The sequence below is a fragment of the Lutra lutra genome, chromosome 9 (assembly GCF_902655055.1).
Source record: "Lutra lutra chromosome 9, mLutLut1.2, whole genome shotgun sequence".
Classification (NCBI taxonomy): Eukaryota; Metazoa; Chordata; class Mammalia; order Carnivora; family Mustelidae; genus Lutra; species Lutra lutra.
The window spans coordinates 117379209-117403912 of NC_062286.1; the positions used below are offsets into that span (position 1 = coordinate 117379209).

The 24704-nt window shown below is 49.4% G+C and overlaps 1 protein-coding gene across 12 annotated transcripts in view; it reads left to right on the forward strand.

The window, feature by feature from the left end:
- The first annotated feature begins 2297 nt into the window (after positions 1–2297).
- The window catches only part of HM13 (histocompatibility minor 13), a 41902-nt gene continuing 19495 nt past the window's right edge, over positions 2298–24704 (forward strand). For 5 of the 12 annotated variants that reach the window (XR_007129957.1, XR_007129958.1, XM_047744615.1 and 2 more), the window contains exons 1-5: positions 2299–2595; positions 12804–12902; positions 13259–13387; positions 17965–18047; positions 23546–23634. Coding sequence is in view for 9 of the 12 variants with exons in the window: in XM_047744615.1 (XP_047600571.1) it covers positions 2413–2595; positions 12804–12902; positions 13259–13387; positions 17965–18047; positions 23546–23634 (583 nt within the window). In the remaining 3 variants the exon portion in view is untranslated. Of the gene's footprint in view, positions 2596–12803; positions 12903–13258; positions 13388–17964; positions 18048–23545; positions 23635–24704 lie in introns of all 12 variants that reach the window. The other 7 variants (XM_047744611.1, XM_047744614.1, XM_047744613.1 and 4 more) reach the window with 4 other exon arrangements.

Sequence of the window (24704 nt, forward strand, 5' to 3'; positions counted from 1 at the left end):
CATTCATTCCAGTCATGTCCAGCTTATTGAAAAACACAGCCTGAAGCTGGACACCATCTGCCCAGAACTAAGTTATTCTGATCCATACTCCTTAGCCTCCCACATAGCTGGAATGTTGCAAAGAGCAAAGGCTTTGTAGTCCCACAGACCTGAGTTCAAGAGGCTCCTGTTCCACTTCTGGCTGTGTAACCTGGGCTGGCTAGTTTAGCTTACTTCTGTGAGGCTCAGTTTCCTCATCTGTAAAATGGGACCAGTCATCTCTTACTAATGTTATGGAGATAAAACACACACACACACACACACACACACACCCCTATATACACATGAAGTTACTAGTTCAGTGTCTGGCACATACTAGGCAAACAACTCTTTCTTTTTTTTTAAATGTAGGCTCCAGGGGCACCTGGGTGGCCCAGTGGGTTAAAGTGTCTGCCTTCGGCTCAGGTCATGATCCCAAGGTCCTGGGATCGAGCCCCACGTCGGGCTCTCTGCTCCGCGGGGAGTCTGCTTCCTCCTCTCTCTCTGCCTGCTTCTCTGCCTACTTGTGATCTCTGTCAAATTAAAAAAAAAAAAAATGTAGGCTCCATGCCCAACATAGGGGCTTGAACTCACAACCCTGAGATTGAGAGCTGAGCTGAGATTAAGAGTCAGACGTTTAACCAACTGAGCCATCCAGGTGACCCCAAACAACCTATTATTCAAACTATTATAGTCTGGGGCACCTGGGTGGCTCAGTCACTTAAGTGACTTGACTCTTGTTTTCGGCCAAGGTCATGATCCCAGGATTGTGAGATTGAACCACACGGAGGCCTCCTTTGGTCTCCTTGTTGGATGTGGAACCCACTCAAGATGTTCTCTCTCAGGGCGCCTGGGTGGCTCAGTTGTTAAGCGTCTGGCTACAGCTCAGGTCATGATCATGTGGTCCTAGGATAGGACCCACATTGGTCTCCCTGCTCAGCAGGAAGCCTGCTTCTCCCTCTCCCACTCCCCCTGCTTGTGTTCCCCATCTCACTGTGATTCTCTCCATCAAATAAATAAATAATATCTTAAAAAAATAAAAAGGTGCTCTTTCTCCCTCTCCCTCTGTCCCTTCCCTCTAAAAACAAAAACAAAACAGAACTCTTGTAGTCCGACTCCTTATCTTTGTCTGCCCTCACCATGACTCCCATGCTCCAAACCCACCTCCCCACCTGTCAAGCTTGGACCAGGACATGTGATTTTATACCATCTGTGTCATTTATCAACTCATTGCGTCTCAGCTCTAAATCCACTCTTTTTGCCTCTCTGTATTAATGGAGCTGGGCCTTCTAAGCAGTTCTCCTTTTCCAGCTCACATAGTTAAGCTTTTTCACTACAAGGTACTAAAGGCATATTGGAGGGGGGAATGGACCTTCCTTTCCAGGTTTCACGTTGGCTTACTTCCTGGGTTCCTGGAGAGCATGATTTTTTTCTCCACTACTTGGCCCAAAATTTCTCCAGTGCCTGGTGTCTGCACGGTGCAAAGTTCTCAGTTTGCCAGCCACATACTTCCTCCAGCTTGTAACTAGGGTAGCAGTTGCATAGCCAGGAGCCCCAGACAGCATGGGTCTGTGCCCAAATTCAGGTTACTCCTGCCCACACCTTCTCCTCAGCCCTACACACCTATACACTGGAAACTCCCCAGGACTTCCCATTTGCATAGCCAACCCCCTGATTTTTGTCCCCTGGCCCAAGCTAAATCCAGAAGTGGACTAGATTCCTAGAGAGGGAGGTCTGTCTGAATTATTTATGTCCATTAACATACTATAAAATACATAAGTACATACGAATATCTTACAGACTCCATATTTTTATTTATTTTCTTCATTTTATTGTTTTCCCAACCCCTTCCCCTACCACCGCGCTAAAAGTGAAAGCTTCACGAGTAAAGGGACGGACTTTTGCCTGTATTGTTCCTCTCTGTGTCCCCAGAGCCTGGGGCAGCGTCTGACTTATAATGGGATACTCAAATTTTTAAAGAGTGAAGGAACAATTAAATATCGGATGGATCACGCATGAATGAACAAATTCTGAGTTATCAGGATGAGGTCTTGTGGAGAGAGGAAAAGGCGATTGAGGAAGTCGTCTGGGACCGGGGTATGGGATCCTCAGGTCTCCCTCCGGATGGATGCCCAGCACAGCGGTCTCAGGGTTCCTTTTCCGACCCATCGCGAGTTGCTTAGCAACTGGTCGCCCGGCCCTCCGCTACCATTAGAGGGCGCGCGGGCGGGGAGACGTGAACGCGCGCGCGTGCGCGGCGCGGACCGGCGAGGGCAGCACGTCACTTCCTGTTGCTTTAAGGGAACGTGGCTTTTCCCCGCAGCGCCCGTCTTCGCGTCTGCGTCTCCGCTGCGGCGGCCGGAGCTGGAGTCGGACCCCGAGCGCAGTGTCGCCATGGACTCGGCCCTCAGCGACCCGCACAACGGCAGCGCGGAGGCAGGCGGCGCAGCCAACGGCACGACGCGGCCGCCTTCCACGCCCGAGGGCATCGCGCTGGCCTACGGCAGCCTCCTGCTCATGGCGCTGCTGCCCATCTTCTTCGGTGCCCTGCGCTCGGTGCGCTGCGCCCGCGGCAAGGTAGGGTCGGAGGCAAAACCGCGCGCGCTTTCCGTCTCCCACCTGGGACACGACTGACACGGACCCCCACTCCCGCCCTTGGCGGAACAGACACTTCTCCCCAGACACTGACCCTTCACGGCATGGATCGCCACCGCTTCCCCATCCCGAGACCATATCCGGGAGCTGGCCCTGGGTGCTCGGGGATCTGACACCTCCCCTCACAGGGACCGGCTTTTGCCCCCGCTCGGACCCTGACATATCCCTGCCTCTGTCCGTCATGCTGCAAATACTGTCAGCCTCACACCGGGATTCGGGCAGTGTATTATTCGGAGCCTGCTGGACCCAGCGAGGCCGGCCCCACCCTCTGCTCTGGCTGCTTATCCCATATGGGGCACCTCTTCTTGGGTTCTGGGTCAACCCCCGTCTGTACCTGATGGGGTGCTGGTCCTGACAACTGAGTGGTACAGTCCCCTGTCATTCCTCCATTCAGAACCCTGCCTCATCCACCCTAGGGCAAATTCTGGCATCCTGAAACTGTGACACCTGTCTGGCTAGAATCTGTGACCCATAATGTACTCTTCTAAAACCTCCAGATCAGGCCCTTGAGCCGCCTCAAAAAAATTAAACCAAGGATATAGTCGCAGCTCAGGCACCAGTTTTTGGCTTCACTTCTCAGACCAGTTTCACTCAACCAGCCCCTCAGAACCTGGCACCACAGTGCCTCTCTTTTTAACCAAGCATAGACCCCTTCTTTTGCTGGTTTGGTCTTCCTGACTGGTAGACACTCCCAGTCTTGGACCTGTCCTAGCCTGAGCCCAGACCCTGTTCCCAACTCCTCACCCTGTTCCCACCCCCCAGACCCTGACCCTACCTTGAAGTAGCTTTTCTCTCTGTGCTCCCTAAGACAGTCTCTCCACCAAATTGAGCTCACCTACTGAGCTGCTGTTGGGCTCCCTTATGAGACCAGGCCAGACCCATTCCTGATCGTCCTCAACATATGTCCCATTGGACACCTAGAAGGACCCCATCATCTCCCCCTCTCTCCATCTTCTTCCCTATTAAGCCTTCTCCAGCCCCTTGAACCAATTGCTTCTCACTTCCTGGCACCCTCTCCCCTCCTAATCTGTAGCTCCTCCCCCACCAAAACCTGAAGCTGAACCTAAGCGGAAGCTGTCTTACCCGAAGAGGGCAGGTCCGCAAGGCAGCTGCCACTTTTGAAACTGCTCAAGTGTGGCTTTTCAAACCATTACACAACTTGAGGTCTACCACCTTCCTTACCCAAGATCAGAGAACTCTCTGTTGGGAACTCTCTGTTGGGTCCTTCTTTGGGCAGACACAAAGGGAAATAGGGCTTAGATGGCCCTACTTGCCTTTCCATTCTGCCTCTTCTTTTTTTTTTTTTTAAGGTTTTTTTTTTTTTTTAAGTTTTTTTTTTTCCCAAAGATTTTATTTATTTATTTGACAGAGAGAGAGAGATCACAAGTAGGCAGAGAGAGGAGGGAAGCAGGCTCCCTGCTGAGCAGAGAGCTCGACACGGGGCTTGATCCCAGGACCCTGAGATCATGACCTGAGCCGAAGGCAGAGGCTTAACCCACTGAGCCACTCAGGCACCCCCCATTCTGCCTCTTCTAAGCAGGGTTCAGGCGTCTGACTTTTACTTTCTGCTGAGATCGTGATCTTGATCTTGTGAGATCGAGCCCTGCGTCCATCTTTGCAACGAGTGTGGAATATGCTTGGGGTTCTCTCCCTCTCTGCCCCTCCTGCTCATGCTTGTGCACTTTCTCTCTTCCTCTGTTTTCGCTCTCAAATAAATAAATCTTTTTTTTTTTAAAGATTTTATTTATTTATTTGACAGAGAGTGAGAGAGACAGAGAGGGAATACAAGCAGAGGAAGCGGGAGAGGGAGAAACAGGCTTCCCACGGAGCAGGGAGCCCGATGTGGGGCTCAGTCCCAGGACCCTGTGATCATGACCTGAACCGAAGGCACATGCTTAATGATGGAGCCACCCAGGCACCCCTCAAATAAATAAATCTTTAAAGAAAAAAGATAGCTGAAGAGTTGGCCAAAGCTCTGGTGTGGTGGGAACAGAGGGTGTGCATAGAAGAGAGCACTCCATCCACCACGGCCTCTAGAATACCTTGCCCACCATCTCCTGCAGGCTGCGTGAAACTGCAGACAGCCAGACTCACCACCAATAACCAGGATGTTCTGCCTGAACAAAGCCTTCACCGTCTTTGGTTCTCCCAGCAACTGAATGTTACAGATGGAACCAGTTTTATTTTCCCTGTCTTATGGAGAAAGAAACTGAGGGTCAAAGAAATGACTACTCTTGATCCCTCTGCCAAGAAAGGGCAGAACTAGGTGTTGCTAAACCTAATCCAAGGCTGTCCTTGATAGATGTGCCTCTAAAGACCCACGCAAGTGGCATTTGGGCCTGGGGGCGGGGGGAAGCCAGCAACTCCCTTTTTCTACCCTGAGTCATGTTTCCCAGTCATGTGGCAAGGAGAGAGAAAAGTTAGTGTGGGGGCCCAGGAGTTTTGATTTCCCACCAGTGTTAGACCTTAAAGCCAGCTGAGGGAGGGCATGTGAGGACAGAATTATCTCTGGAGCCAAGTTGTCCATAACAGGCAGGGCAAATTGTGAAATCATGGAGAGAAGAAGGTGGAGCATCCAGGAGTGTGTTGGGAAGAAGTAGCTGTGGGAGGTGCAGTCTTAGAGGGGTACCCATCCCTCTCAGAGACCTGTGTTCCCAGAAGGGAGCAAATCCCAACCCAGGCAATAGCTGGGGATCAGATTACTTCAAAGGCCCTTGGCCTGTAACTCAGAGGAGCCCCTCAGCCAACTGGACTGGGCTTCTGCTCTGTGCCAGGCCCTGGCCTGGGTACCAGGGGTGCTGGGACAACAAATGCCAGGCCTTGTCTTCCCAGAGCTCAGTGCCCCACGGAGAAACAGATGTGTAAGCTGCCAACTAAACCGAATCCTGATACACCTTCCAGAGGAGGCTGCAGCTGCCTTTGCAAAGATGGGTGAAAGTTCAGCAGGCAGAACAGGAGAGAGGGAGGCATGGCTTTGCAGGGTGCATTCAGAGGGGCAGCGAGCAGTGCGATGCGAGCCCCCGGGGCAGGGCCCTGGAGGCCATAACAGAAAGATGTTCAGGCAGCCTGCAGCCTTTCTGCATGATACAATCCTGAAGGCAACACAGTAGTTCATCATCATAGCTACAAAATGACCACACACTTGTAAAAAAAAAAAAAATTGCAAGCCATGCAGAAGTATAAAGGAAAAGCCTCCTCAGTACCACTCCTTGAAGGAACCCAGTTAGCTCTTTGGTATGTAATCTTCCAGAACTTTTCTATGTATATATAAATGTGTGTGTGCCTGTGTGTATACACAGATGTAAATTTATTTTTATAGCAGTGGGATTTTATAGTACATACTGCTCTGCAATTTGACATGGGGTTTGTTTGTTTGTTTGTTTGTTTGTTTTAACGCTGTGACACGCTGTGTCATTTTCCTGTCCATATCTGCAGATCTGCCTCATTATTTTATGTCAGGGAGGGTAAGTAACACATGCCTGTGGTATAGAAGTCCAGAGGTGCAGAGGGCATCACGAAGCCTCCGTCCCACCCAGCTACCCAGCTTCCCTCCCCAGAGGCACCCCCTGTTACCTGTTTCTTGGATATCCAAGAAGTTCTATGCCTTTACAAATAAATAAGCATATGCTTTCCCTGCATTTTTGCAGTATAACTTACATTTTGTTATAAATCCACTTTTTGGCCCCTGGCTCTTTTCACCAAGTATATGTTGGAGATCAGTGTATCTGTGCGTACGGAGTGGTCATGTTCTTCGGCAGCTCTGTGGGATCCAGCCTGTGCCCCACAATTTGTTTAGAGCGCTGGTCTCAGAGTATGATCGCTGGACCAGCAGCAGCGGCCACAGCCTTACCTGGGGGCTGGTTCGAAACTCAGATTCTGAGTTAGAGACTCAAGGTGGGCCTGGCAGTCTGTTTTCACAACCCCTCCTGACAATTCTTCTGGGTGTTCATGTGATAACCTCTGATTTAGAGTTCTCCACGGGTTGTTCAGATGGGTGTCAGTCTTTTGCTATGACAAGCCATGCTGAAATTCATCTCCTTATATGTTTGTTGCTTCACACTTGTTTGTATTTGTAGGATTTTTTTTTAATTGATTTGCGGGGTCAAAGGCCATGTGCATGTTTGATTTAAATGGATCTTACCAAATTTCGCACCCTAGAGGTTGTATAAGTTTATATGCCCACCAGCAGTGACCTCAGTTCCTGTGTAATGGCTGCACAGCAGTCCAGTCCCAGGGCTTTCTGAGCCAGACTGAGGGATCCAGTCAGGTCTAGGCTTCACAAAGAGCTCCTGGTAGAGTCAGTGATGGGCGGGAGGGAGAAAAGGAAGGAGGCTGGTGAGGTGGTCGCCGTGAAGACTGCAGTGGGGCACAGGATTTGGTTGGGGGAGGTGCCAGTTTGAGTTCTAGAAATGCTTAGGAAGCAGAGTCATGGTGAGGTGAGTGAGTGAATGTGGTGGAAAGAGGAGGAGACCCTGGGGTCTCCAGCTGGAGTGAAATGAACAGAATGGTCCACAAGTCCCAGATCATTTCTAGGACATGGCCTGGAAGCAGCACTCCCAGAGCTTGGGCCGAGCCAATGACTCGAAGCCGGGCATCTGTCTTCCCTTGATGCTTTTGCTTCCGCCCTGATAACTGAACATCCACAATGTCACTGGAAGCTAAATTTATTTCGGCTATTTGTGTCAGCTTCTCTCTCTCTCTCTCTCTCTCACACACACACACTCAGACACTCTTTCTCACTAATTACGTTTTGTATTTTGGGAGCTATTGCATTTGCTTAAGAGCATCTGGCTTGAAAACCCACATCAAATTGGTAGGGAATCCTAACAACTTTTTATATTTCTGTAACAACAAAGGTTAACTGTTTGGGGGTGGGGGTTGTTTGTGAGGGGAGGAGCAGAGCGAGAGAGAATCTTAAACAGGCTCCATGCCCAGTGCAGAGCCCAACATGGGGCTCCATCTCATGGTCATGACCTGAGCCAAAATCAAGAGTCAGATGCTTAACCAGCTGAGCCACCCAGGCACCCCAAAGGTTGATTGTTACATTGTCACAAGCTCCCTGAGCATCTTGTCACAACTTGCTAGCACAAATTTCCAAGTAGGAAAGGTAGAGGTCATCTAGGAAGTAGTGGCTAAGAGTTGAGACACTGGGGGACACCTGGGTGGATCAGTGGGTTAAAGCCTCTGTCTTCAGCTCAGGTCATGATCTCAGGGTCCTGGGATCGAGCCCTGCATCGGGCTCTCTGCTCAGCAGGGAGCCTGCTTCCTCCTCTCTCTCTGCCTGCCTCTGCCTACTTGTGATCTGTCTGTCAAATAAATAAACAAAATATTTAAAAAAAAAAAAAAAGTTGGGTGGGACACTAGACCAGATTGCCTGTGTTTGGATCCAGGCTCCACCACTCACCAGCTGTGTGACCTTAAGCAAGTTACTTTACCTCCCTGAGCTTCAGTTTCCTCATCTGTAAAGGGGAGCTTTTAAAAATACCTGCTTCAGGGGCGCCTGGGTGGCTCAGTGGTTTAAGCCGCTGCCTTCGGCTCGGGTCATGATCTCAGGGTCCTGGGATCGAGTCCCACATCGGGCTCTCTGCTCAGCAGGGAGCCTGCTTCCCTCCTTCTCTCTGCCTGCCTCCCTGTCTACTTGTGATCTCTCTCTGTCATAAATAAATAAAATCTTTAAAAAAAAAAAAAATACCTGCTTCACAGAGTTTTTGTGAGGATGAAATCACATATAGCACCTAGAGCAGGGCTTCGCACATAAAACGCTCTCCGTAAGTGTTACCTTTATTACTGTTACTGTCAGATTTTCAATCTCATATTCTGACTCAGCATGGCAGCATGGATATTTACACAGTCACCATGGAGAAGCCAGAGTCCTTTGTATAGTGGGATGTGTGTCCAATCTTGGCTTGTCATCAAGTAATTTTAAGCTTCTTTCCACCCAGGATACAGGGCTGAATTGAAAGGAATATGTGGGGGACACCTGGGTGGCTCATTCGGTTAAGCATCTGCCTTCAGCTCAGGTCATGATCCCAGGGTCCTGGGATCAAGTCCCACATCGGGCTCCCTGCTCAGTGGGGAGTCTGCTTCTCCCTCTGCCTGCTGCTCCTCCTGCTTGTGCTTGCTCGCTCTTTCTCTCTCTCTGACAAATGAATAAATAAAATCTTTTTCTTACAGATTTTATTTATTTATTTGTCAGACAGAGATCACAAGTAGGCAGAGAGAGAGGAAGGGAAACAGGCTCTCCGCTGAGCAGAGAGTCGATGCGGGGCTCGATCCCAGGACCCTGGGATCATGACCTGAGCTGAAGGCAGAGGCTTTAACCCACTTAGCCAGCCAGAAGCCTCTGAATAAATAAAATCTTTTTAAAAAGCAGGGGGGGGAGGAAGAAAGGAATATGTGGAAATGAGCCCTAACGCTGGTTTGTAGGTGAGACCAGAATCCCCTGTGCTCTGCAACTGCAGGTCCCTCTGCCTCCTGTTTCCCTGCCTTGTACACAAAGGGAATTCCTCAACTGTGTATATATTTGGCTCCTACACCCTATCAGAACCCATGCTTGACCTTCAAGGCTTTGCCTAAGTACCGTCTGCTTTCTTGTGATTCTTTATATACCACTACTACTACTACTACTTATAATAATACAGAGTCTAGACAGCTCATGTGACAGCTCAAGGCACAATACTAAGTATTTCCAATGCAAAATTCATAGAATCCTGGGGCGCCTGAGTGGCTCAGTTGGTTAAGCGTCTGCCCTAAGCTCAGGTCATGGTCTCAACGTCCTGGGATCAAGCCCTGCATTGGGCTCCCTGCTCAGTGTTGAGTCTGCTTCTCCCTCTCCCTCTGTCTCTCCCCCAACCCTGGCTTGTGCACATACACTCTCTCTCTCTCTCAAATAAATAAATAAAAATCTTAAAAAAAAAAAAAAAAAAGTCATAGAATCCTGAAATTCACCATACAGCTGAGGAGATTGAGGCTCTGAGAGAGAGAAATAACATTCCTGGGCCCCACAGCTGGAAAGAGGCAGAGCTGGACGTCACTTTCTGGCATCAGAGCCCTCTCCCACCCATTTGGCACTCAGGCTGGGTATCGCAGCCGTATATGTCTTGTTTTGTCATGTGTCACGCTGTATCGTGGGTTCTCTCTGCATGTCAGGGTCTTGGCCTGCCTGCCTGTGGACTCTGAGATGAATAACTGTCTAATTTACGTTCGGGCCTCTGCTCCTGCTAGAGGGACATACATTGAACTTGTGGAGGTACACAGAGGGTGGGGAAATTTTCCTCAGCCCCACAGCACACTGCTGCCAAAAGCAGACACCCAGGGCTGGGGGAGATGGAGGGAGTCAGTACTGCTCACCCACCCCACCCCTTCCTCCCAGCAGAGCTGCCCCTGAGTACTCCAGAAAGGAGGGTCTCCCTCCCGGCCACCTCAGTCAGGCACATGCTGGGGTTTGGTGAAACGCCTCCCCACTCCCCCTCTCCCTGACAGTCCCAGCTCCTCATACACAGTTACAGCACTTTATACACTTTATACTTTGCCAGGCTGTTCTACATCCCATATCTCATTTAGTTGAAATCTCTCGGCCCTTTTAGAGGTAAAAAAAGCTAGAGACTGTGATCCTGTTTGACAGAGGAGTAAACTGAGACTCCGAGAGCAAAGGATGTGCCTCAGTCACCCAGCAAGCCGTTTACTAGAGCACTGAATGCTTTTATCATACTTTTTTTTTTTATAAATTTTTATTTATTTGACAGAGATCACAAGTATGCAGAGAGGCAGGCAGAGAGAGGGAAAGCAGGCTCGCTGAGCAGAGAGCCTGACGTGGGGCTCGATTCCAGGACTCTGGGATCATGGCCTGAGCCGAAAGCAGACGGTTAACCCACTGAGCCACTCAGGTGCCCTGCCTTTATCATACTTTATGTGTATTGTTCACATGCGTGTGAATTTTATCTGTAGGAAAAATTCCCTGAAGTGGAAGTGCTTGGTCAAAGGTGTATGCACTTGTGATTTTGACGGATACTGTCAGTGTGCTCTCTGCAGGAAGACCGATTTTACCCTCCTGGAGGTACCAAGGGTCAGCACCTGTTTCCCTGTAGCCTCACCAGCTCAGTCTGTTACCCAGTGGGGACTTCTGCCATTCTGACAGATGAAAACTGGAATCTCAGTGCACTTCACTTCGAGCTTCTCTTATTAAAAGTGAGGGTGGAAAGAAAGAAAGAAAAAAAAAAAGAGTGAGGATAACATATTTTCCTGTGAATAAGAGCTTTTTGTGGTTCCTGCTCTGTGAACCTTCTCAGTGCCCTTGGGCACGTGTAAATTGCAGTTTGGTGCATCTGCTGAGTTGCCCTCCCCAAAAGGCTGGACCATTTTGCACTATAACCAACAGTGTGTGCACATCCCAGCCCCATTTTGTGGCCATTGCATGGGCTTACTGCTCTCTGCCCTGTCTCCTTCCCTTTCTGCAGTTTTCCTTCCATTGTTGGGCAGAAGGTCTGCCTGACCCGAAATCTGCCCTCGCCAGGCAGCTTCCCCTTGAGCATGTTTTGTCCTGTTGGTTTTTAAGAGGCAGCCGTGAGCCAAAAAAATTAATGAGACTCTGCAGCTGAACCTGATCCCTTGTCCCCGGGGTGCTGGTGCCTTATTCATAGGATAGACGTAGTGATGGTAGAATCTTAGGCATTGAGATGAGCCTGTGGAGAGAGAACTTGACTTTGACTTGAGCAGAAGTCTCATCTGGAATTACCTCTGGTAGCTAGGATATAAAGTGCAATAGACATACAAAGTGCAGGGAGAATTGCAGTGGGAGAGGAGGCTTAGCCAGTGGGCAATCTGGAAATGCTTCATGGCAGTGACATTGGCAAAGGTCCTCGATGACTGTGTTCTGCTTAGCTGAGAGGGCACGGAGAGAGCATGATGATCTTGAAAGCTTTCAACTTTGTGTTTTTTAATGTAAATTTAAACCAGAATTATACTGCCACTGGTGGATTCTCATTAGAAAGTTTTCTGGCGGGTGCCTGGTGGCTCAGTCGGTTAAGCTTCTGCCTTTGGCTCAGGTCATGATCTCGGGGTCCTGGGGTTGAGGCCCCACATTGGGCTGTCTGCTCAGCGGGGAGCCTGCTTCCCCCTCTCTCTCTGCCTGCCTTTCTGCCTACTTGTGATTTCTCTCTCTGTCAAATAAATAAATAAAATCTTAAAAAAAGGAAGAAAGTAAATAAGTAAGTTTTCTGGGAGGGGCGGTTTATTCAGTCAGTTAAGTGTCTGTCTTCAGCTCAGGTAATGATCACAGGGTCCTGGGATCGAGCCCCACATCAGGCTCCCTGCTTGGTGGGAAGCCTGCTTCTACCTCTCCCACTCCCCCTGCTTGTGTTCCCTCTCTCGCTGTGTCTCTCTGTCAAATAAATAAATAAAATCCTTAAAAAAAAAAAAAGTTTTCTGGCTGGAATTCTATGAAGTTGATAAAATCCCTATTCTGTGCTGTTACTCCACTCCCATTTTTTTCCTTTTTTAAAGTACTGAAATTATTTTGACTAATCCGGGTTTTTTCATGTAAATATTTATCCTCTGTCGTGTCTTTACCCAAAGCACATTGTCGCCAACTGTAGCATCTGCCATTGTGGATTTAATTGTGGCTTTTACTCTTACCAGATTCAGTTTCCCCAGTCAAATTTCTTAAGTGTAAGTTTTGTCAAGATTTGCTTCTCCTTGCGGTCGGCGTCTGCCGTGTACAGTTTCAGTTGCTGTCCGTTTTATCAGTTGTTGGGTTGTTTCTACTCAGACCTATTGAATAACAAATTCATTGTGTTTACCTGGTAGCTAATCCATAAGGAAACCGGGAATAGTTCTCATGAGGTCTAGGACTGCTCTGTTGTCAGAGTATCCAGGGTTTTCTCTCAATTATTTCATGCCATAACTGCCTCTGCCATCACTCTTGTCCCCAGATATGCCACACATGCACTGCTGGGGCCCAGATGGCCCTCGTGCAAAATGGCAGGGTGAAGTATCTTGCCCCAGGGTGGGCAGAGGGAATCGCATTGCCAAAGCCTGGGGTCGGAAAGATGTGGTGGAAGGATGAATGAGCCACAGCCCCAGAGGCCAAAACTGCACCCCCGACTCACAGGCACCTTTCTTGTCTGCTCTAGAACGCCTCGGACATGCCGGAGACTATCACCAGCCGGGACGCCGCCCGCTTCCCCATCATCGCCAGCTGCACACTCTTGGGGCTCTATCTCTTTTTCAAAGTAAGTCCTTTGCCACCCGTTGTGTTATTTTGTTTAAATAACTTTGTTTTGTTTTGTTTTTCCCATCACAGGAGATATGCATGTTCATTTGTAGAAAATAAAGAAACAAGGGGGGAAAAAAAGTCCTAATAATTCACCTCTAGACCGACTGCCAACACAGAGATAACCACCGATGGCGTTTAGGACTCTTTCCCATAGTCATTATTTCTTTTCTCTGTGTGGCTTTTTTGTTTTGTTTTCATGATACCATTTTGGTTTGCACTGTACTGTTTATGCTGGGACGGGGTATAGCTTGTGTCTCCAATGCGCCTCTACCATACTAATTGCCTTTTTTTTTTTTTCTTTAATTTACCGAGGTTTATTTTCCCAATAAAAGTTACACAGGCTCAGTGTTGAAAACGTGGAAAACACAGAAAAGTAAAAAGGGGAAAACAGCAGTCATCCAAAACCCCACTACCAGAGACAATCACAGATTCCCTTTGGAGGTGTGTCCTTGCGCTGTTTTCCCGGTGCATGGTTTCTCCGTAGCTGTGGCCACGTGGCGTACTCAGTTTTGTAGCTGCTGCTTTCACTCCCCATTAATAACATCATAAGCATTCTCTCATGTTAACTGCAAACTCTTCTGAAGCTTTTCCTTTTTTCTTCTTCTTCTTCTTTTTTTTTTTTTTTTTTACTATAACACATACTATTTTCTGATTATGGAAGTAAGATATGCAGAAAACTTTTAAAGAGCGGGCGAAAAATACGCAGAGGTAACAGTCACTATTAACGTTTGGGCATGTCTCCTTTCAGGCTTTTAATAAGCATGCTTTTCTCATAAGTATGATCCTATCCTAGCTGTAGTGTTGTGTCCTGTGTTTTTGCAGTCGTGCCTCACAAGCGCTTTTTCCCTGGTCACTGAAAAGCTCTCAAGGACGACTTTTAATTCACGTGTTAAAAACACAGGTAGATGGTGAAAAAAAAACATTTTCGGTCTAAAGGAAGACGTAAGTGAGCCATAATCTTCTCCCCAGTGTAGTTTCTCCTGGACCTTCCGCGTAGATCTACGTTTATGTTAAAATTTAAAAACAAATATATGTATGAGATATAGGGTGTTTACCGTAGAGATATTTTTCTATCCATGCAGTCACGTCTGCCTCATTAATCTTAACACCTGCCTGTGGCTCTGTTTTACGGCTGCGCCTCTGAGGGATGTCTGGTGCTGGGATGTCACAGCGGTGCTGCTGCGAGCGCCAGCCCCGGGGTACAGGATCTCGGCCTGGGCACGTGTGTTCAAGTGTATTTGCAATAGGAGGAACAGGTCACGTAGCATCTCCATTTGTAGTTTGAACAGATAGTTCCAAATCCCCACGAAAGATGGCACCCTTTTCCATTTCCCCTGATCAGGAGCAGTGGGCTGGCTGCCTTGACTCTCACCAGCGTGGGGTGGCATCAGAATTCCTCATCTTTGCCAGTCTGTGAGCGAGTCCACGACGTAATATTTAACACCTGCTTCCTGTCCCATTGTTCCCTCGTTGTTGGATCAGAACTATGCTGCTTAATGGTTTCAGAATCCCCCCACAGGCAGGTTGACCACAGCTCACCTCCAGCACTCCCCCACCCCACTTTAAACAAGAGAAGTCATTCCGGTTTTTACTCTTACAAACCAGCGTGCATCGAGTAACATTAGGTATTCACGGATTTTTTTTTTGTTTTTTCCTGGACCTTGGGTGAAGAGTTGGATTTATTCCATGCTTCGGTTCATAGCATCCCGTCATCAGTCCATGCCAGGCGCCCCTCCACCCCTAGTGCCCGCCTCCATGTCCCACCTCCATGTCCCTGTCCACAAGAAACACCTGCTCTGATGCATTTGCTTTGTCTTCAGATGTGTGTCTCCTTATAAAACGTATGGTGTCGGTCTGTCTGTGTCTACTGAGAGTCCAGCTTCCATAAACAGAGCTGTGTAGTGCATCTCCCTCTGTATTCCTTTTCTCTCCCCCGTACTTTTGAGATCCCTCTGAGGCCGTCTACACATCTGGCCCATTGCCTCCAGCTTAGCTTTTAGCAGAGATTTCTCAGGTCTCTGCTGTGCTGAGTGCCAGGGATACATCCGCAGGCCCTTGCCTCAAGACCCTCTAACATTTTTAGTACTTAGGATTCTTTCCTTCAGCTAGGTTCCCTCAGAAAGAAATTTCTGGCAGTGGAGGGTAGGAGCAATTTTTCTTTAAGCCACTGGATGCTCAGCCTGTCCCCCACTGCAGGCGGGTAAGCCCCAGCCTGCCATGCACCAGAGGACACAGCATACCTCTTACTCATGTCTCTAGAGGGTCCACACTGGGATTTCTGAGAGGCAGCCACCTGGACAACACAGCCAACAGATTCCTCCCAAAATCCAGGCTGGTGGCTTGTGAATTGGTTTTCCGAATGGTGGGATCCCTCGGCCCCTTTCCTCCCCACCACCACGCTGGGTGAGATGTTTCTCAACGTTATAAAATGTATCTGATTCCACCTCATTTAAAACTGATTGCTCTGAGGCAGCATACAAAAATTATACCCAGCAGCATAAGCATAAAAAAGTAAGGAAGAAATTGGAGTAAAAGAGAAAATTAAAATAGGATAAAAAAAGCCTTGGGTGAGGACCATACCCTGAACCCAGGCCATAAACTCTAAAGACATGTACTTTCGTCAGAGTGGCTCTGATACTGGTGTCACTCTGCGCTTCTAGCAGCTAAAGCACAGAGAAAGCCAGGCTTGGTGAGACTGGGTGCACAGTCCATAGGCCACACAGTCCAGCCAACTTGCTGTAAGTTGCAGCCAGAGAGATCTCCCTAAGGGCCCAGGGGGAAGGAACACTACTGAGAGGTAGACCACATCATCATAAAACATGGCTCACGTGCCTATGAAATATGTTCATAGAGCTTTTTCTTACGGTAGTCACATTCTAGGCCACTGCTTTGCTCATCCATCCATTCTGCAAACGTTTACTGAGTGCCTGCTGTATACAAGGCCCCGAGTGAGAAAAATTGACCATCCCTGCTCTCCAGGAGTCTCTTATTAATTGGTGGAGATGGACACCAGTCAGTCACATTGATAAATGTGAAGCTACAGTGCTGGGAAGTGCAGCAGAAGCAAGGCGTAGCAACAGGAAAGCACAGAAGAGCCCCCCAGCTAGCATGAACCTCTGCCCCTGCCCCACTCCTACCTCCAACAGCAGCACCTTCACCTACCTCACTGCTCAGCCGGCCACAAACCCCGGGAGCCGCCCTCCCTGCACTTGCAGTCAAGGGCACCGTCTTCTGTCTGCCAGAGTCTGCAGTACCCTCCTCACCGGGCTGTCTGCTTCCACCCTCGCCCTGGGCAGTCTGTCTCCCACACAGCAGCACAGGAATCCTCTCAGGCCATCCAGTCATGTCACAGCCCTGCCCTTGGTCTCCAGTACTGGCCTGACTCACCAGAGGAATCTAGATTTTCTCATGGCACTGTCGGGTCTCTCTGCCTCTCAACGGTCCCAGCCTCATCTCCTGACATCGGCCCCTTACTCTCTCAGCTCTAGGCTCACAGGCCCTGACTCTTCCCCATATACATAAGCAACATACCCACCTCAGGACTTTTGCACTCACCTTTCTCTCTGCCCCAAATGCTCCCCCCCTCGAATACCCTCACGGTGGCTCCCTCGCTTTGTTAAGGTTCTATTCCTGAACAAGGTGAGTATCTTCCCATTGAGAAACTTTCACTGACCACCAGTCTAAAAGAGCAGCTCTCCCCTCTTCTGTCTCTTTGCCCTGCTCTGCTTTTCTTCTGAGGACCCATCACCACTTGACAATATATTACATACATGTATCTTTTGAGATTCTTTCTCTCTTACTGGCACATAAACTCCATGGGGCGGGGACTTTGATGCCTCATTTCTTGCTGTGTCCCCAGAGTTCACACGACGCCGTTAACATGGTAGACAGTCAGTACACGTGAGCTGAGTTAATGAGGGGTGGTTGTATCAAGGAAGGCTGCTCCGAGCTAAGAGTCGAAGAAAGAAGGGTGGGGAGAATGTCCAGGGCAGCAGAAGAGCGTGTGCACAGGCCAGCTGCCTAGTGGTGGGGCTGTGGCATAGACAGGGCCCTTGGAAAGGCTGGTGTGGCCCAAGTGTGCTGTGAGCCACAGCTGAGAAGGTCTGCAGTGGCCTTCGCAGGGGCTGAGGCCTGGGGAGGGTGTGGGCCTTGAGCTTGTGAAGGCGAAGCTTTAAGCAGGGGAGCAGTGTGGGCAGACAGGCTTTAAACAGATTCTGTAACGGCCTCCTTGAGAGCACCCGGTGCCCCTGTACCCCATACCACAGCACATGAATCCCCCCCAGCCAGGGACCCTCAGGAGAGCAAACTCAGGAAGGAGAGGATGACTGTGGAAGGAGATGGCAGAGCCTTCCCCAGAGTCCAGGATTCCCAGCAGTGACAGGCAGCTTTGGAGTATCACGAAAGAGAACATATCCTAGTTCCACTTGACAGTAAGACTGAGAAGCAGCAGCAGGCAGGGTCTCCTGTCACAGCTTCTAGCCATCACCATGGGACGAGTCCTCCAGAAGACCATCATGTAGACGATGGGGCAGGGTACAAGCGACTTACAAGTAGCGTGCTTGGGGCCTTGGTAGCCACCGTAGGGGGCTCCCTAGATTTTTGAGCAGGGAGAAGGAAACTTGGAAGAGTGCATTCTGAGGCTCCCCTGTGGGGTTGCACTCAGGACTGTCCTCCCCCATGATTCTATGCCAGGACTCTGAGCACAGACATAGTATTGCCTGTCTCCAGATAATGGAGCTGCCAGGAACACATAGACTCCGGGGGCCTGACATAGTATTGCCTGTCTCCAGATAATGGAGCTGCCAGGAACACACAGACTCCGGGGGCCTGAGGTTCCTCCCTTTTCTTCTGTAGCCATAGAAGCTAGAAGGCCCCTAGCACTCTCTGAGATTCTTCCTCCCACCGTTCCCTAGCTCCAGAGGGATGAGACCAACCTTCAGAAGAGAAGCGGGGACTCTGATTTCCCCATAGCCACGAGCAACCCTGACTTCCTGTTTCTTTTTTTATTTCTGCCTCAGATATTCTCCCAGGAGTACATCAACCTCTTGCTGTCCATGTATTTCTTCGTGCTGGGGATCCTGGCCCTGTCCCACACCATCAGGTCAGAAGGCATCTCTGCAACATTTGAAGCAGCTTTCTCAGGAGCCGTACAGGGTCCTGGATGAGAACATGACCTTTGGCGTCATTCAGAGCCAGGTTTGAATCCTGGCTGTACAACCCAAGGGCTTCTTTCCCCTGCAGTACAGCGTGGGTGAGCTAGAACAAGACCTGTAACCTCTGTGGCACAGTCCCCTCCCAGGGACTGACAAGAGTATCCAGGGGATGTTTCCCACCACCACAGTTGTTGGGAAGGTTAATCACATCATAGTACCGGGATGTCACTTGTCACGGTGCTGAGACGGTAACAGCAACGCCACTTGCCAGGTGTTATAGGCTGCTGACATCTCGTGGTAAGCCCGGCTTCTCACGCGTGATCTTGTTTCCTGCTGAGAGAGGGGCAGTAGAGTGAGAAGTTAGGAGTACAGCCTCTGGAATTTGATTACCTGAATTTGAATCCAGACTCTGCTACTTAATAGCCCTGTGACTTGGGACAAGTCACTTAATCTCTCTGGCCTCAATTTCCTCAGCTGAATGTGGAGGAAAATAACCGAACCTTCCTCATGGGTCATGGGAAAGCTTTTAGCCCAGTATCTGACACCTAATGTGTCCAATAACTGTTAACTGTCGTCGTTACTATTACTTCCTGTGCTAACCTGCCAGGTAACTTACAAGGTTAGCTTTTGCATTTATTTATTTATTTATTTATTTGTGAGAGAGAGAGAGAGAGACAGAGACAGACAGCAAGAGAGGGAACACAAGCAGGGGGAGTGTGAGAAAGAGAAGCGATTTCCCGCTGAGCAGAGAGCCCAATGCAGGGTTCGATCCCAGGACCCCGGGATTATGACCCCAGCCAAAGGCAGACACTTAATGACTGAGCCACCCAGGCAGGCGCCCTTAGCTTTTGCTTTAAATCTTCTGTTATCTTTGGAAACTGAAGCTCAAAGAGATTAAGGAATTTGTCAAGATCGCACAATGGATAAGCAGCAGAGCCAAGATTCAAACCCAGGTCTGAGTGGCCCCAGAGCCATGTTCCCATTGCCACCTGCTCAGACAGGCACATGCTGTGTCTGTCCAGTGGGGATGAAGGACCTAGGCCAGGACCCTGAAGGAGTGCTGCTCTTCTGTCATGGACAGGCCAATTCTCCAAGTGTTGTAAACATTTGGCATTCCCTAGCCCTGTTTACTAAATGAGAGTTATGTCCCCAGTCTGCCCCTAACTTGTGACTACAAAAGTTTCCCCGCCTGTTTCATCTGGTCCCTTCAGGTAGATACAGTGTTGGGTTGAGAACCACTGACCATAAGGTGGCCAGTAGACTATGGAGGTTCCCAGAAGGAAGGAACGCAGCTAAAAGTCAGCCTTGAAGGGTGGGAAACCTGGAAGAGGCATGAAGGAGAGGGGAAAACTAGGAGTAGAATATCCGTGCGCAGTGAAAGCGCATTCAGGATCTTTCTGCAGTAGTCAGAGAGGAAACGCCGGGCCTGTTCACAAAAGGCATCAAAAGCCGGTTGGATTAAAAAAAAAAAAAAAAAAGCCGGTTGGATTTGACCTTATTTCCCTAGGCACACTGGCGGGACATTGTGGTACTCAAGAGCGTGGGTTCAGGAGATGTTGGCCCTGGAACCGAGGCCTAGCTCTGCCAGCTCGACAATTTGTGTAAGCTTCTCAAGGCCTCTGAGCATCATTTCCTATAAAATGGAGACACTTAAAAAAAAAAAAAAAAAAAAAAAAAAGACACTGCAAGCACCTCCTCACTGGGGCGTGGGAAGGATCAGGTGAGCCACGACTATAACATGGTTCAAGCACTGTACCAAGTGCGCCATGAGTTGTGTTTCTGGTCCAAGATCATAGAGCTGGGACTGGAATTCTGGTCTTTTGACTGAGTTCAGTGTTGTCTTCAACTTTACCTGCCCTTTCCCCATACAGTCTTGTTCTGGCCATCTGATAAGAATTTTAGTCCAGCCCCCGTCCTAAAAAATGAAGGCCTAGAGAACCTACCTGAGTGACTTGGACCTCACAAAACCGTGCCAGACCCAACCTCACAGGGCAGAGCTCTCTGATGGATCTGGGGGACGGTGGGGGCAGTCGCTTCTAAGCACTGGGACCCATCCTTCCCCATGCTGATTAGGGTCCCCCTAATTCTCATCCATCCCACCCCTTCATCTGTGAGAGGCTTGAGATTCCCTGGCCTCCCCGTGACCCAACCACCACCTCAAAGAACCCAGTGTATTTTATCTGTCTTTTTTAACTAATTCATAATTTTGACTAGTAGAAATTATTTTTTTATTTAAATTTTTTTTAAAGATTTTATTTATTTATTTGACAGACAGAGATCACAAGTAGGCAGAGAGGCAGACAGAGAGAGAGAGGAGGAAGCAGGCTCCCCGCTGAGCAGAGAGTCCGATGCGGGGCTCAATCCCAGGACCCTGAGATCACAACGTGAGCCAAAGGCAGAGGCTTTAACCTACTGAGCCACCCAGGCGCCCCGACTGGTAGAAATTATTGACAGAGAACCAATAGCAACTGAAACTGCACATGGTAAAATAGATTAGTGACTAAAACTTAACAGAAGAATCTTCTTGATGAAATTTATAGCACAATATTTGACCTGGCAAAATCAGACCTCATAAACACAACTGGTAACCATGGGCAGGAGCGGCACTCACCGCACAGCATCAGAGCTGTCCTGTGAAAAATTTCATACAGACCAAAAACGGTGGGATGAGAGAAATTGTTTTGAAAAATTTACATGGAGAAAAACTGAATCAGATGCACATAATTTGAGCAAAAAGGGAGGAAAGCATAATTTAATCATGTTATATGGAAAGCTAAGCCAAAAACATTTTTCTTTTTCAGTCAGATTGAGTTTTCTGAAATACTTTCTCAACGAAAGTCTACAGTATAGTTAGAATTTCTATGAGCTGTTTATATTCACAAACTTGGAGGCAAACCTCCATCAGGATCCAAACCAGAGGGTCCGAAGGTGGGGTTCAGGGAAGGCGAGGCCCTGAGGGGTTGTGTAACCACCAGTATTCATGGCTGGTAGAGGCAGGGGGTTTGAGCCCAGGTCTGTCTGACTTCAAGGCCCATATTCTTCCCAGTTTGGCAGGAGTGAGGGGGAAACAGATTATAGAGGGTGGGCTGGCCACTGCTTCCCAGCAGTCCTTCGGTCCCCAGAGGACTGGGGGAACAGACCTGACGAGGGACTGGAAGAGCCTGGCCCCCAGCCGAGTCAGCCCCTGGTGGGGATTCTCGTGGATCTTTTCCACCCCTGCTGCCACCCCCCAGCCTGCCGCCTGCCTTCACCTTGTGCAGCCACCAAGATTTACAAGCCCACACCAGAAGCCTTCCTGCCAAGGGAACCTCAGCTTATTTTTATCATCTCTGAGCTCATACCCCATCCAGCTGACCTTTAGGGGAAAAGGACCCATAAGGTCAAAATCTACCACCCTAGGAAGAAAAGGTCAGTTTTATCGACCCTTGCTTTCCACTCCCGGGGAGAAGGACACCAGGATGTGGTTTCCCAGCAGGAAGCAGTGACCTTTAGGTTTGATGTGAGCCATGAGGGCTGGAGAGAGTCTCTGCCTGCTGCAGAGGTCTGCCTTCAGAGGCACTCCGTGAGCATTTACCAGCTGCTGCCCAGGCCCCAGGCCTGCCGTGGGTGGGGGAAGGTGGTGAGACGGGCCCCCACTCTCAAGTTCAGGCTCACCGGCCAGGTTGCTTGACTCTTGCCCTGCATTATCCAGCGACCCTTCTTTGCTCGGGATAACCAAGTCACCAGTCTGGAGAGTTCTTCCCTAAAGTCAGAGCGGTAGTTAAGCTTACAGGCTGCCAAGCATTCATTTAATCATCTTAATAACTAAGAGGAAGATCTTATCGTAGTGTTCCAAATGAGGAAACAGTTGCACAGAACAGTTAAGTAACTTTCCGAAGATCACACAGCTAATCAGTGGCAGATCAGGATTTGAATCCACGAAGTCTGGCTCTGGAGCCACTGCGCTCTGCTGGTTCAGAAGTGAAACATCAAGCTCCTAAGGAAGAGGCCGGTCTGCAGTGAAGGCCTTAGCTCCTCGGGCCTTTTATCTGTCTCTGCCCACACGCTCTGGCTTCAGGATCTCCCAGAAGTGATTCAGCAAACTGAGCTGAAGGTAGCTTCCAGCCTCATCTCTCCCAGCTTCTGCCCCCCACTTCTCAGAGCCCTCCTATGGAAGCCCACTCCTGGTTGCATACCTGTGCCCGCCACATTTGGGTTCAAAGGGCTCTCTTGTTTGTGCCACAGCCCTGCAGACGGGGAACCTGCTTGACAAATGGGGAAACAGGCCCTGAAATAGTTCTTAGCTCCACATCTTCTTTCTCCAACCACCAGGGTCTTAGAAAGGGAGCTCTCTTTCCCTGCCTTTCTGCTGTGCCCTGGGTACCTCTTGGCCTGCCTCCGTTTACCTACCAGTTGGGAGCACCATTCTGGATTTGCCCACCTCATCAGTCACTGTCAGGCTGATCCAGTGTTGCCAAATGCTTTTGAGCTCAGGCTCTGGACAAGTGCCAGCATTGACGGACGCTCAGAGTTCTTATTTACATCCCTGTTGTGGGTCCAGAGTTGGGCTAAGCCTCTCCCCTGCCTTCTCGCTTACCTTCACAGCAACGGTTTGAGACAGGTGATATTGTTACTCCCACGTAGAGCTAAGGAGATGAGCCACTGCGGTGACTCGCCCACAGCCACACCGCTAGCATATGGCGGGGTAGTCTTCTGGGCTGAGCTGCACCCAGGGCCAGGCTGGGCCTGGAGGCCCTAACTTGTTCATCTTTGTCTGAAAGTGATCCAGAAAAGAAAGTTTCTGTTCCCTGCCTGGCCAAGGCACAGAGTATACCGGGTGATCTTAGACCATTTTCCAGAGATGAGGCTAGCCCATCCTGAGCAGTGGAGCCTTTTGGAAGGAGTGGATATGAGGTGCTCCTCCCCCCTCCACCTCGGGGCTGTGATTCATTGAGCTGATTGAGTCCAGCTGAGTTTATAAAACCCTCAGGCCTGACGAGTCATGGAGTGGGGGGTAGGCAGTAACCGTCAGATCATCTGACTTGATAGGTGTGGAAGAGTCGAGGAATATGCATTCTTGACAAGGGACTCACAGAGCGTGCACGGACCAGACTCTGGCATCTGTTCCTGTTCTAAAGCTGCATTTTACATGGAAGTCTGGCCCAGATTTGTGTTTCTTGGACGAGAACCAAAAGGCAGCGTGGGAGCACTAGGATTCCAGAGACCTGTGTTTGAGTCCCTGCTTAGATGGGGAGTCAGCCCTGGGCAGTCCCTTACCCTCTCAGGGCTTCCGTTTCCATCTGTGAAATAGGGCTGGTAACTCCTCCCCATCAAGAGGACTCCCCATCAGGGCAGCTGCGAGGGTGCCGGGAGGAAGGACCTGTGAATGGGCACTTCTGGGATGGTGTTGGGGCTGCGGTAGCCCGTGGGGGTCCTGTTTGCCGACCTGCTTTGTCTTTCCTTCCAGCCCCTTCATGAATAAGTTTTTTCCAGCCAACTTTCCAAATCGACAGTACCAGCTGCTCTTCACACAGGGCTCTGGGGAGAATAAGGAAGGTCAGTGCCGCCTGCTTTCCCTGGCCTTGGGGTTCGCTCACCTCTCTTCCCCTTTGTTTCCAATATCAGGGTTCTCCACTAGAGCAAGGGATGGAAAAGGTGGGCTCTGCAGTCACATTGCCTGGGTGGGAACCCAGCTCTTCTGCTGCCTACACGGGGGGCTCTGGGTGAATGCCTTTACCTCTCCGAGGTGTTATGTTTGTTCCAGCTGTAAAATGAAAACGATACATCTGGTACCTCCCTCACAGCACGTTGTTAGGACTGGGGGTCATTGATGAGGGGCGCACTCAGCACACGGCCTGGCCCGCGGCAGCATGCGGTGATGTTGGCCGGCGTAGCAACTTGTATCATACCTGTATGTAATGTGATGACTCTCCCACCTGAGACCTGGAACAGGGCTTCTTTGTTTTTGTTTTTATTTTGTTTTTAAAAAAAAAAAGAAAACTCTGGGACCTTGGGAAAAGCCTGGGCTTTGGGGGTTGGTTCGAATAGGAGTGCTGGTGCTTTAACACGATTGGCGAGGGCTTGACCAAATGAAAAGTATTTCTTGCATCAAAGTCTGAGCTTGGGAATGTCACTCTCTCTTACGGGTGCCTGCCACATTCTGCCTTATTCCCAGAGAGGGGTGACTTTAAGTCATTCCTTTTCGCATCTCAAATGCATCTGTGCCTAAGAGATGATTGTTGAACTTAAAAAAAAAAAAAAAAGCTAAGCTTGCACCACAGAGTCTTTGAGGTCCAAGGCTCCATCTGTCTTGTGCTCTGTCACATTCGGGTGACTCTTGGGCCCAGAATGGTGTACTGTCACCATATCATGGGTCCGTTTAGCTATAGGGCACGTCAGAAGATGTGGCCATAAGCCAATTGGCTTCACATCGGTTAAAAATCACCAAGGTGCTTCCTGAAAATAATACTATACTATGTTAACTAACTTGAATTAAAAACCAAAAAAAATTCCCCAGGATGCCATCACCAGAGAAGAGAGAACAAAAATTGGGGCCAACCAGCAGTCCATTCCACTCTGGAATCTGAAAGAAGTGGCTGCACTCTCTCACCCTGGGCAAGCCCCAC